Source organism: Fukomys damarensis, unplaced genomic scaffold (genome assembly GCF_012274545.1).
Source record: "Fukomys damarensis isolate Sample0158 unplaced genomic scaffold, DMR_v1.0_HiC HiC_scaffold_25, whole genome shotgun sequence".
NCBI classification, from domain to species: Eukaryota; Metazoa; Chordata; class Mammalia; order Rodentia; family Bathyergidae; genus Fukomys; species Fukomys damarensis.
In genome coordinates this window covers 26,338,944-26,351,287 of record NW_022900937.1, presented here as the reverse complement: position 1 = coordinate 26,351,287, position 12,344 = coordinate 26,338,944, and the positions used below count along the sequence as shown (strand labels likewise).

Genomic DNA, 12,344 nt, shown 5'->3' with positions numbered 1-12,344 from the left:
CTGCTACAAAAAAAAAAAAAAAAAAAAAAATCCCATCTGTAACCCTTCTGTAAATAAGGACCAAAACAGATGACAGATATTGGGAAATAGAAAGAAAATGTTCAAATGAAACCAAAAGAAAATGAGTTGGGCGTGGTGGCAAATGCCTGTAATCCCAGCACTCAGGAGGCTGAGGTAGGAGGATCGCTGTGAGTTCGAGACCAGCCTGGGCTACATAGTGAGTTATAGGTCAGTCTCGACTACATAGTGAGACCCTGTCTCAAAAAAACAAAAATAAAAAAAAATGTTCAAATGGGAAGGGGAACAAAGAAGACGGAAAGAAAGGGAAAAGAAAAAAATAATAGAAGGAAAAAAATGGAAACAAAACTTTTGTAAATGCATAAGGGAAGAAGGGTTGAAGGGAGGGGAGGGGAATGGTGAAAAAGAGAATCAAGATATATTACATAGGGTCAGGGATTAAGCCCAGTGGTTCTGCCACCTGCCTTGTAAGCGCAAGGTCCCAAGTTCGATCCCCAGTACCAAAAACAAACCAACAAAAAGATATATTATGTACAGGTACAAATTGCCTATGATGAATGTGATCATTAAGTATATCAAAAAAGTACCAATAAAATTAAAAATAATAACCTTGCTGATGGTGAGTGCATCAAAGAAGTGCTTAGAAGAGAAACACGAAGTAAGAGGCTATAGTTCAAAGCTGTGGAAGCCAGGGTGATGGGGGCCACAGCCTAGGTTCCACATGGTCCCAAGACCCATGTGGACAGCCTGGTCCCCAGCCTGGGCTGAAGAGGAGGTGAAAACTGAAGGGGAGGGGCCTGGCGGGTGGTCTTTCTGGCTTCAAGAGCAGTGGCTTGCTCTGCATGCACTCCTATTAGGATCCAGTGCCCATTGGCCAAGGACTAAACGTTCAAAGCCAGGAGTCAAAATAAACCTTTTCTCTCTGTGAGCTGATTTTCCTCCAGTATTTGTTACACTTCTAGAAAGTTGACTAACTCAATGTGCAACTAAAATTCATGATACTATATTCTACTGTTGAGTACATCTCAAACTTCTATAAACAGCTTTTAAACTATAGTTTCCATCAAGAGCAGCATGACTTCCAGGTGTTCTACCTCCTAAAAAAGCTACATAGCCACTGACATGCACCGTCATCACAGAGGTCGCTGGTGGTTAACACAAAATCAGAGTGACAGCACAGAAACAAGCCTATACCTTTGCTTCCCTCAGGTATCTGCTTCTTCCTTTCCTCCTGTACCACAGACTCCTCCAGGTCCTTTGGAGGTGGATCTACAAGTTCCCACTCTTCGTTGGTATAAAACACAGTCCTCCGACTATCATTATGCCCTCTCCCAGGACGGAAAGATGACATTGAATTCCTGTTAGGAAAGAAGAAATGTGTTATTTAAAAACGAGGAAAAGTAAACCAGGCATGACAGCACACTCCTGTAATCTCAGCACTCACAAGGCTAAGGCAGGAGGATTGCAAGCCTGGACTACCTAATGAGGCTTTGTCTCAAAAAGAGAAGGGGTCAAAAAATAAAAATAAACAAGAAAACGTAAAATACAACACCACTTCATGTGCCAGATTAGCAAAAATTAAAATGTGGCAATACCAAATATCGGTGAGGATGTGAAGAAATGGTTAACTCTTGTATATTGCCAGTGGGAGTGTAAACTGGTACCATTATCATGGAGAATAACTCTAAGGTTACAGAGTGATACTGATGATGTTCCTACCCTGATACTACGATTTCCTAAAAAGAAATTCTTACATAGGTACACAGGGAGACACAAGCAAGAACATCCATCACAGCATTGTTCATATTGGGAGTGAATAAGGTATAATTACCTACACATCAATCAACAGATGAACTGTACTATATGCATACAATCAAATACTATACAGCACTAAAGATGAAGTCTTTCAACATATTTAACAAGTGCCTGCTCTGTACCACGTACTCTTCTGGGGTGTGGGACACCCAGCGAACACAACACACCAAGCTTCTCATCCTGTGGGACACACATTCTAGCTATAGATACATGTATCATGGGCAGAGAGATTTTCTGAATGCTGATGAAAAAGGAAAGAAAACTGAGAAAGGACAAGTACAGAATGACACTGTTTTAAATGTCCATGCTAACATTATGGATATATATTAAAACTACTTTAAAATTCCACACATGAACAATAATCATCAAGTACAGATTACTGGCTACCTCTGTAAAGAGCAAGAGAATAGGATCAAGAAGAGAGGATTTTAACTATATCCATAATGTCTTAATTTGTTTTTTTTAATGCAGCAGAAATAGGACAAAATTATAAAGATGGGCAGTGACTATCCAAATAATTAACATACTATATACCAGCCTGTGTACCAAAATATTTCATTAGAGATTCTAAAAACTTGGTTGGGATTCTGCTTTCAGCAAAGATGGAATAATAGGGACTGGATTTACTCATCCTCCTGAAAACTAAAAAATGAAACAAAATCTAGGAAACAATGGCTTTCAGACACCGGCTGTCATGCAACTCAGGACAATAAACCCTAAGGGAGGGAAAACAAGGAAAGTAAGTCCCACCACTGCCCCTGCCCGCTGACTAGAGGTAGTTTCCAGGTCAGGGGACTGGCAAGGAAGGCCATGGAGAAGCCCAGTAGCTCCCCGAGTTTAAAAAGACAGAGTGAAGCCAGGTATGCTGGTACACATCTGTAATCCCAGCATTTGGGGAGGCTGAGGCAGGAGAACTGCATAATGGAGCCCAACTTGGTCAACTTAGCAACTTGGCAAGACTCTATTTCATAATATAAATTTTTTAAAGGGCTGGGATATAGCTCAGTATTGATGCCCTGGGTTTGACCCCACTAACAAAAAAGAAAAATTTAGTAGGGTACAAAGAAATTTTACAACACTTAGGTTCTCAGCCTGCCACAATATGCAAAAGTACAACCTGCTAAAACTGCTTTAACAAAGATTCCCCAGAACCAATGATTATACCTAAGATTTGGCAGGATTTTCCTAAAATTACTGACTTAGGACCAAAAGAGAGCTGGCAAATGCACATTCCAGTCACTTCCTAAGCCCTTCTAGTGGCTGGCACCAATTGCACCTGCACAGAAAGGTTTGGGTCAACTGCAACCCCCAAGAAGCCAGTCTGAAAAATACTAAACTCTGGCTTTACAAACATCATAGAACTGTGAGGAAAAGTATTTCAGTATAGCCATTCTTGAAGGAAAGGAAATCACTCACAAATGCTCCCAACTACTTCTGTTCACTTTTGACACAACTTGTTTGTTGCTTCCTGAGCACTGGCACCTCTGGTCCTGTCACATTAGCTTCAGGAGGCCCCCCTATGCTGAGGGTCTCTGGGCAGAAAGCTTCCATGCAGCATGTATGATCAACCCCATCCATCTCAGCAGCAAATTCTCCTTTCATTTGCCTGGACTCCAAACTGTGCCTTTGCTCTGGTTCTCAAAGACTGAACATAGGAAGGAGAAATGAAAGAAGGGAAGACACACACACACACACAGCCTGAGCAGGAAGAAAGGCACCCACTTTCCCCACCAGGGTTCCACAGTTTCAGTCTGTCACAAGTCCGTTTGCACAAAGCCACACTCTCACCCGCAGCTGGGAGGTGGCAGGGGGTGCAGTAACACCTGCCAAGCTCTGGCAATGTCGATCAGGCTCAAAGCAAATGCCTCTTTAAGTGGAGAACAGTACTGAAGCAAGCCCTGGGTAAGCTCGCACATGGTGAAACCAGTTCTGTGACTGTCAGCATGGGTCATGGAGGTGTAGACTCTCAAGCACAAGCATGGTGCCCATGCTATTTGGAAGAGGCTCAGCAGGGACAAGGGTCTGGTCTGTGCACCACACTGTGGAGGCCACAGCCCTGTGTACATGGGGTTCTTAGGGCTGGTGTCCAAGGCTATCCTTCAACAGTACCTGCTCTCCAAAAGCCCCACTCCCACTTGAGTGTTTAAGAGGGCTCTAAATGTTCTCCAGGCTTTGTGCTTATGTCTAAAAGCACTCAGCTGCCCTGATCCATGGCAGGAAGTTAGGCACTGCCAGCAGCAACACAGCATCCAACAGCAGCAGTCTGCAGCCTGCACCCTGCTATACCATCACCAGCGTCTGCATCATCACTAAGAAAACATCTTCCACATCCAAAGGTTCTAGGTGGATTTCTGCAGTTTAGCAATGTATTCAGTATGCACCTGAACCCTCATAATCAGGGAGAATTTAATTAAATCTCTCCTGGAACTACCAAGTTTCAGGAAGCAACCTTTTCAGTGGGGAATACCACTGTGGCAGAGATGGGCTTGCTATGACCCTGCAGTCAAAAGGGGGAACAGGCCACCCCAGGTCACTAATCTGATGGCCTTCGCAAACCCCTCAGGCTACAAGATGTGGTCAAAGAAACTGAATCATGTAGAACAGAAGGCCTGACAAGGACTAACAAGCTACTCCAGACCGGTGACAGAGGGCTGCAAGGGGCACAGCAGGTGACCCCAGACACTCCACCACTGCCAGCCCTCTTCTGTCCCCTTCAGGAGAGAGCAGAGCTCTATGACACAGTAGATGCAGAGAATGCTAAGTCCCTGAAGTCAATGAACACTGAAGCCCCAGGCACAACAGAGAGCCACGCAGCTCCTGCCTTACCAGGATGGAAGATCTTAGACAAGGAGGCACAGAAATGCAGCAACTGCAAATGGGAACAAGGATGTGAGCAAGCACTGAAGTGAGGAATGAGAGGACCAGGATGGCTTCCTGCAGGGCCAAGACAAGCAGGAGGAAGAAGGGCAGAGGGCCCTTTCTAACAGAGGGCCCTAGAGGGAACTGCACTTTTGGAAACAGACATAGACTGGGCCTGCCACAAAGGAGGCTGCAGGAGTTGGGTCCAGGATGGCTCTGAGGCCACATGCAGCATGCCCAGCAACTTAGCTCTCAGCCAAAGGCAATGACAGAAAAGCAGAGGGAGTGGAATAACCTGAGACAGCAGAGTTTACAGACAGGCTCCCTCCCCATCCCTCAAATGGAAACATAACACAAGATACAGGCCAAGCACTACCTCTGGGATCCAGAGGAGGCACTGAGGTTCTCCAAGCCTGATTTCCAGACAGAGTTAGTGACTACACATCCCAGATGTGGTTACAGTCTCGGTGTCCGTGAGCCAAAGCTGTCAGCTTTCCAACAACCACAGTGATTTCCATGCAACAGTGGCACTTAAAATGAAAGGGCCTGGAAGTGCATGGACAGAATTAAGAGGCACGAGGGCTGCTAGAGGGAACCACCAAGCACAACCATTTGCATCCCAGGAGCCATCAGGGAAGATGGGGCTCTGATGCCAGGGCAGACATAGCCCAGCCAACTTCCTGCAGGCACTGTGCCTTCACAGGCCAGAACCACATCCTTCCTTCACACTTCCCTTCCTGAGACTCAGCTCTGAAATGTCCATGTGAGGAAGCAGTCGGACTACATTCCTTGTCTCTCCTGGCAAACATAGAGCTGCATCTTACAAGGAAAATACAAATAAATACAACATCACAGTACCGGATACAAATAACTTCCCCAAACTTACCACACATCTGGCGCCTGCTATGGGCTGGCTTAGACCCTCTCTGGGTCCCCTCCTGGGGTTAAAGAGCTAAGTCACCAGCTGTGTCCCCAGACAGCAGAGCCCTCTTCAGATTCCCGGGGTCACCAGCCATGCACACAAATCATTACTGCTACCAAGCCTGGGTGTCAGGAAAGGAACAGAAACAAAGTAAGAAGATGACAGCGCCAGCAGAGACCAAGGAGAGGCCAGTGAGAAAGAGGGGCAGGGCACAGTAGCTGGGGAAGGCACCCCCTCCACCCCATTCACCAGGTCAGGAAGTCAGGGTAACAACAAGCAGTGGTACCTGCAGGACCAGATCACACAGCCACCCCTTACCAGCCCTCACATGGGCCACTTAAAACAGAGGAAAGGAAGTCCAGAGAAGCCAAGGGACTAGCTCAGCAGCACACAGCTAATATGAGCAGGCCTGGGCTCCAAATCCCAGACTGAACACAAAGAGCACAGCCTTTCCATGACCCTACCCAGAGGTAAACGTGACCCAGGAGCCAGCAGGCACACACCAGGCAAGGCCCATGCCACACAGGCACTGTCATTGCCTCAGCCCTGCAGCCCCTGAAGCACGCATGCCTCCCACACAAGGCCACATTGCTCCCGCACCCCTTTCTCACTCCACTTGCACTCGGATGCACGTGAACCAGTGAGTTCACAAGAGGCCTAGTTTTTCTATGATATGATCTGGACACTTGCTGGTTATAGGAAGTCATTAAAATAGGAAAACAAGTGAAGCTACTAAACTTAAAAAACCACACACTTATCAAGGAACGTATGGCTGGGCCCTTGCCTGACAGGCCTTTGTGTCTGCGGTTACCTACTGCTGTCCATTACCTTCCTGCATAAATCACACCACAAGATATCCCCATGCTGTCCCAATTCAGTGTGATTTAGCTCAGTGGTTCTGCAGCCTGCCTCACAAGCATGAGGTCCCAAGTTTGATGCCGAGTACAAAGAAAAAAAAAGTCCATGAGATTGCACATTTATGTTGTTTCTAAGTCTCTAAATCCCCAGCCCCGTGGACTTTTAATAACTTTTTCTCTTATTTTTTTTTTCACAGCTATGCCATATACACAGCAGTTTTTTAAGTGACCTATTTTTACCAATTTTTCCTTTAGGTGTCTGATTTTTCATAGAAATGATTCCTTCTTACACTTTCTGGGTTTACTAAGTATTTAACTGATTTACATAATTACAATGTACATCAGGCATCAGCTGATCAGGAACAGACCCAGCTGAGTCTTGGGGAGTCTGCAGCTCCGCCAGGCAACAGCTGGCAGAGCCCTTTAGTCTCATACAGCCAGCATGGACCTCAGCCCAGAGGGAATTCAGAGCAACAGCTCACTGGACAGCTTCATAACAGAGCTTCAGCTACTGATAAAGAAACTGGAAGCATTCAATTGTCCTTTAGGCCCTGACTATGATCAATTTGGATACTGTTCAGAATCCATTAAAAAAGACACATATAACTTTTGGGCTATTCCTCTAAAAAAATATAGGGATAAAATATTTTTACTATTTCAAAGATCATTAAAATATCTCCAGGCTTGGGGTATAGCTCATGGCAGATCACATACCTAGTATGTGTACAGGCCCTGGGTTCCATTTCCAAGACAAAAAAAAAAAAAAAAAAAAAAAAAAAAACTCTCCAGGCACCCAAAACATTTTATTTAAACCTTCATAAAGCATGCCTCAAAAATAAAAGATAAATGAAAGAAAAGTCAAATACCAAAAACACTTAAGATCTATATGGCATCATGAATATTTGCTTTCTATATAAAGTGGTCCTACAAAGGAGCACTTGTCACGAGCTGGACCCCCAACTATGGCCACCAACCCTACTTCCCACTCACTCCGTGCCAGGTAGCACTCTGCCACTCTGCAATATTAGTTTATCATCAACATTCAAGCTCATGAAGTCCACACAGTGATCACCCCCTTACAAGTGACAAATAGAGGCACAAGAAATTTGCCCACAACACCCAACTACCAAAGGACTCGGCTGGGAACTGAACTCGAGAAGTCCAGCTCTTACCCTTGTACCACACTGTAAAAGCAGGGTTGATAAGTGGTAACCCCAGTGATGCTCAACTCTGAATATGCTCTGTCAGTTGTCACATGCCAAAACCACATGTGCTTCCTTTCCTAGGCAGTAGCACTCAAAAACCATCCTAAATTCAAGGACACAGAAAGCACACAGTAATAGAGATCTGTCTCTGCCTCATTCTTTTCTCTAATTCTGAAGGCAGACAAGGCTACTCCAGAACAAAAACCTGGCAAATTCAGTCCTCCAAACATGTTCTCAGGCAAAAGTGGAAGACCTGGGTGTGCCCTTCAGTTCTGCCACACATGTGCCCCATTGCCTTGAGCAATCACTTTACCTCTTCAGTCCTCAGCTTTTCAACCTGTAAAATGCAGAGAGGGCCCTCCCACAATTTTCTGGCATTTTTAGGTGCACAGACCCATTTCTTTGCTGAGAAGCATGCTGCTGTGACACAGAGGAGCAGTGCTACTCTAGATACAGGTGGGAGCACCTTGCTGTTTCTGCCCCTGATCCTGGGTGCTGGAAGGTGAATGGGACTCACTCTCATGAGACAGGGCACACTGAACACACAGGCAAGCGAGAAATCAGGGCTCAACCAGATTTAATGGTCAGACTGAACAGACAGGCACAGTATAGAAGTGGGATACAGAGGAAGGCAACAAATGGCCAGAACACAGAGGCTCAGAGAGTGAGAATTCATGGGAATAGCCACCCAAGGAACAGACTGAAGCCACACTGCTGAGAATCTATCTCAACGTCAGAGATACCTCAAGCAGAGCTGGCCCCACAGGCTTTGAGAAAAGAACAGCAGAATGTGGCTGGAGTCAGGCAAGCCTACTGGTCAGAGCCCCAGAGTGCTCTCCCTCACAGTGCTGGTCTTCTTAGGTCTGGGCCCGACTGCATCCTACTCAGTTCCAATATAAGCCCAGGTCTGAAGAACTAAAAACACACAGAAAAGAAATTGCTTCATCATACTGAACTCAACCACAAAAACACAAAAAAGGAAAAGTGAGTGAAGGAAAGAGATTACCTACTGAAACGTGTTTTTGGATATCCTGGACATGCAAGTTCTGCAATGCAGCTGCTTAGCCTGAATCCTGATCACTGGCTGGGACCTATACCATAGCAAGAAACCTCCAGGTCCCACAACACATCAGTACACAACCTTTCCACCATTCCCCATCTTCTAAACCAGGCCAAGGCTCTTTAGGTTCTGTGGCTACAAAGTGGACTAAAAAAAGACCTCTGTTCAAAGAATGCACACAATTCAGTAATAATTAGCTGATGCAATTAAAAATTGGTCAAGGGTATGAACAGATGTGGCTTCAACAAAAACTCACAAATGGTCAGTAAGTACATGAAAATATGCTCAACACCATCAATTATTAGGGAAATACAAATCAAAACCACAATGGAACACCAACTATGCCACACTACAGGATGGTTCAAATCAAGAAGGCAAGCGTTGGTAAGGATATGGTGAACCCAAATACACTGTCAGTGGCAATGTCAAATGGTACAACTAAAGAACAGTCTGGCAATTCCTCAAAAGGTTATGCACAGAGCTACCATAAGATCCAGCAATCCCACAGCTAGGCACATACCTGGGAGAAATGAAACATGTCCATACAACAAATGCATGTCAGTGTTCACAGCAGGATTAATGGTAACAGTCAAAAATGGAAACAACTCAACTGTCCAACTGATAAATGGATTAAAAAAACATGGCACAGCCATGTAAGGGAATATCATTTGGCCATTAAGGGAAAGGAAGAACAGGACTGACATGCTACAACATGGATAGATCTTGAACACATTGTGCTAAGTGAAAAATGCCAGACCTAAAAGGTCGCAGGTGATTCCATTCATATGAAATGTCCAGAATAAACAAATCTATAGAAACAGGAGGCAGATTAGAGGTTGGCTAGGGCTAAAGATGGGAAGGAAGAGAAGGAGGTTAGAGAAATAGGAAAGGACTGCTAACCAGTACAGAGTTTCTTTCTGGGCTGATGAGAATATTCTAAAATGGACTGTGGTAAGTTGCAAAACTCTGTGAATACACTGAAAACCACCAAACTGCATATTTTAAGTGGATGAATTGTACAGTATGTGAATTATACCTCAAAAAAAAGGTTTTTTTAAGAATAAATATATTTTTAGTAAAATCTCCATTTCTTGCTGGCCTAAGCAAAAATGAGGATAGAAATCTAGAGCAGAGGCCTGGGCCAGTTTGAGTACAGAGATGGGGCATGAAACCCCAGTGTTGGCCCTGGGAGCCCTGTGACCTTAGACACACTTGATATCAGCCAATTTCAGCCTCTGAAAACATCATCCACACAACTTATCTCAAACTCAGGCTTTTAAATTAAATCAAAAGCATGAGGAAATTTGGCAAGGTATCAGCCACAGGACAGACATATTATTTATAAGCTTTAAAAAAATGAGCCATGAAGATATACTGTAAAAGACAACCCTCACAAGTGCATGGTGGTTTTCAATTTCATATATAAACATGTACATTGTGACATGTATTATCAAAAATAATCCTTTCTCGGTTTCCTACGCCACTTCCAAAAGACTTACTTAAGCTCGCTGCCCCACTGTCTCAGAGAATAGAAGTTAATGGGATTCTGGTGTCCTGGGGCTGGCTGGTTTGCAGCTTGTTCTCCCACCAGCTCTCCAGGTACAGTTTCTATAGCTAGGACATTTCTGGCTTTTTCTGCAGAAGTATTTGGGTGTGGATAAATGACATCTGAAAGAAAAGCAAACAAAGGTCAGTTACTCAGAACTTCTACATGAAACGACATCCTACACAAAATATGGACTTGATAGGCTACATAGACACTCTCAGCTATATGAATAATAGCATATTTTAATGTATATCATATAAAAAAACACAATCTGTAGCAGGCCTTGGTGTTCTGAAACCATTTTCAACCTGTTTCTCGAAGGAAGGCTGTGATACGTTTCAAACGACCTAGTATTACCAGCAATGACAAAGGAGAGATGAGCCAGGACTCCCCACTCCAGTCCTGTAGGTTAGTAAGCCCAGAGGAACTGCGAGCAAAGTCCACTTACCTGTACTGATTAGGAACCAGCTCCAGGACAAACTGTTAAACGGGAAAACAAAGTGCAGATCAGATTATACTCCACTCCCTCCCCACCAAGAAAGTAGGAGGAATACAAATATGAACATATTTGTTAATACTTGCAAACAGTGACACTGAAAAAGTAAGTCTGCACATCATAGTTCAGTAAACTACAGGCAAACACAATAGTGCTAAAGCATGACTGAGTTTCAAAATACATCCTTAAAAAAATAGAAAATGAAAAAATGGAAATAAAATGTTTGTAAATGGGGAGGGGAGGAGGGGGTGAAGGGAGGGCAGGGACAAGGGGAAAAAGTAAGAACCAAGACCTGTCATGTAAAGGTACAAGATCCCAATGATGAATGTAACAGTACCGTATAACTAAAATGTACCAATAAACTCAATGAGGAAAATAAAATAAAATATATATCCTTAAAATGTAAGCTTATGGTTGAAGCGATATATCCAGGATTTATTTCAAAATAATAGTATTTTGTTAAATATACAATAGTATTTGTTCAACATGTTACTTGCTTCAAAATAACAAAATGAAGTAGAAACCAAGAAAGTTAATGAAGTAATATATTTAAGTTTTATTTGTTTGTTTGAGACAAGATCTCCCTGTGTAGTCCACGCCAGTCTTAAATTCTCTATGTAGTCCAGGCTGGTCTTGAACTCATGGCCAATCCTCCTGCCTCAGACTCCTGAGTGTTGGGATTACAGGCATGTGCCACCATGCCCAACTATGAAATACCTTTTGAAATGAATAAACATGGAGGTAATGTTATGCTATTTTCTTAACAAATTTTAAATTTCTCATAATTAAAAGTTCCTTTTTTAAAAAACCTGCCAAACACATTTCAAACTACAAACATTTTGCATCTTCCAAATAACATAACTCAGGGATAGGGCACATCTGTAAACAGAGCTTAATATTACCATGATCAATGTGATCTACACTTCTTTTTAACAAAGCATCCCTACATCAGTGATGTCAACTATCACTCTTTCTAAGAGAAGAACATCACATAGGAACTTCTGACCATGCTAGTTTCTAACCCAAGTAGCACAAACTAGTCATTTAGGAAGGGCCTCTGTGAGATCACTGGGCAGGGTCAAGAGAGCACAGCTTGAGAGCCCCAGGCAGCACTGACCCTTGAAGACCAGTGCCTTACATAGGAACCCGCTGATGGGCTTGCCCTGTGTAGGCAGGCAACTAACCAGACCCCAACAGGCATCAGTGCAGGAAGCTCAGATGTCCGTGTGGGAGATGCCCACAGTGTGACATGAGGAAGAGGCATTTAGCTCCAGCCAGGGAAATCAGCACCAATTTATGTCAAGGTTATGACCAAGAAAAGACAAAGGATGTGCTGGGGACAGAATCATGAGTATGGGAATGGATCCCAAACTCAAGGCAAGAGGCAGGAGTTACAAACTTCAAAGCCTGACCCTGTAGTGACAACATCTTAGCTTGCTCTGTCTGCATCTTGCTCTTTTTCTATCCCTCTGTCTCTGTGTGTCTTTGTCTCTTTGTCTCTCTGTCTCTCTCCCTCCCCCTCCCTCCCTCTCTCTCCTTCTTCCTCCCTCCTTCCCTCCACCCCCT

At 44.0% G+C, this 12,344-nt stretch overlaps 1 protein-coding gene across 4 annotated transcripts in view; it reads right to left on the bottom strand.

The window, feature by feature from the left end:
• Tbc1d2b (TBC1 domain family member 2B) overlaps positions 1-12,344 on the bottom strand; it is an 83,234-nt gene that overhangs the window by 44,409 nt on the left and 26,481 nt on the right. For all 4 annotated transcript variants that reach the window (XM_019206816.2, XM_033756018.1, XM_010619491.3 and 1 more), the window contains 2 exons: positions 10,236-10,404; positions 1,213-1,376 (listed from right to left, as the gene is read on the bottom strand). In XM_019206816.2, the coding sequence (XP_019062361.1) occupies positions 1,213-1,376; positions 10,236-10,404 (333 nt within the window). The remainder of the gene's footprint in view (positions 1-1,212; positions 1,377-10,235; positions 10,405-12,344) is intronic.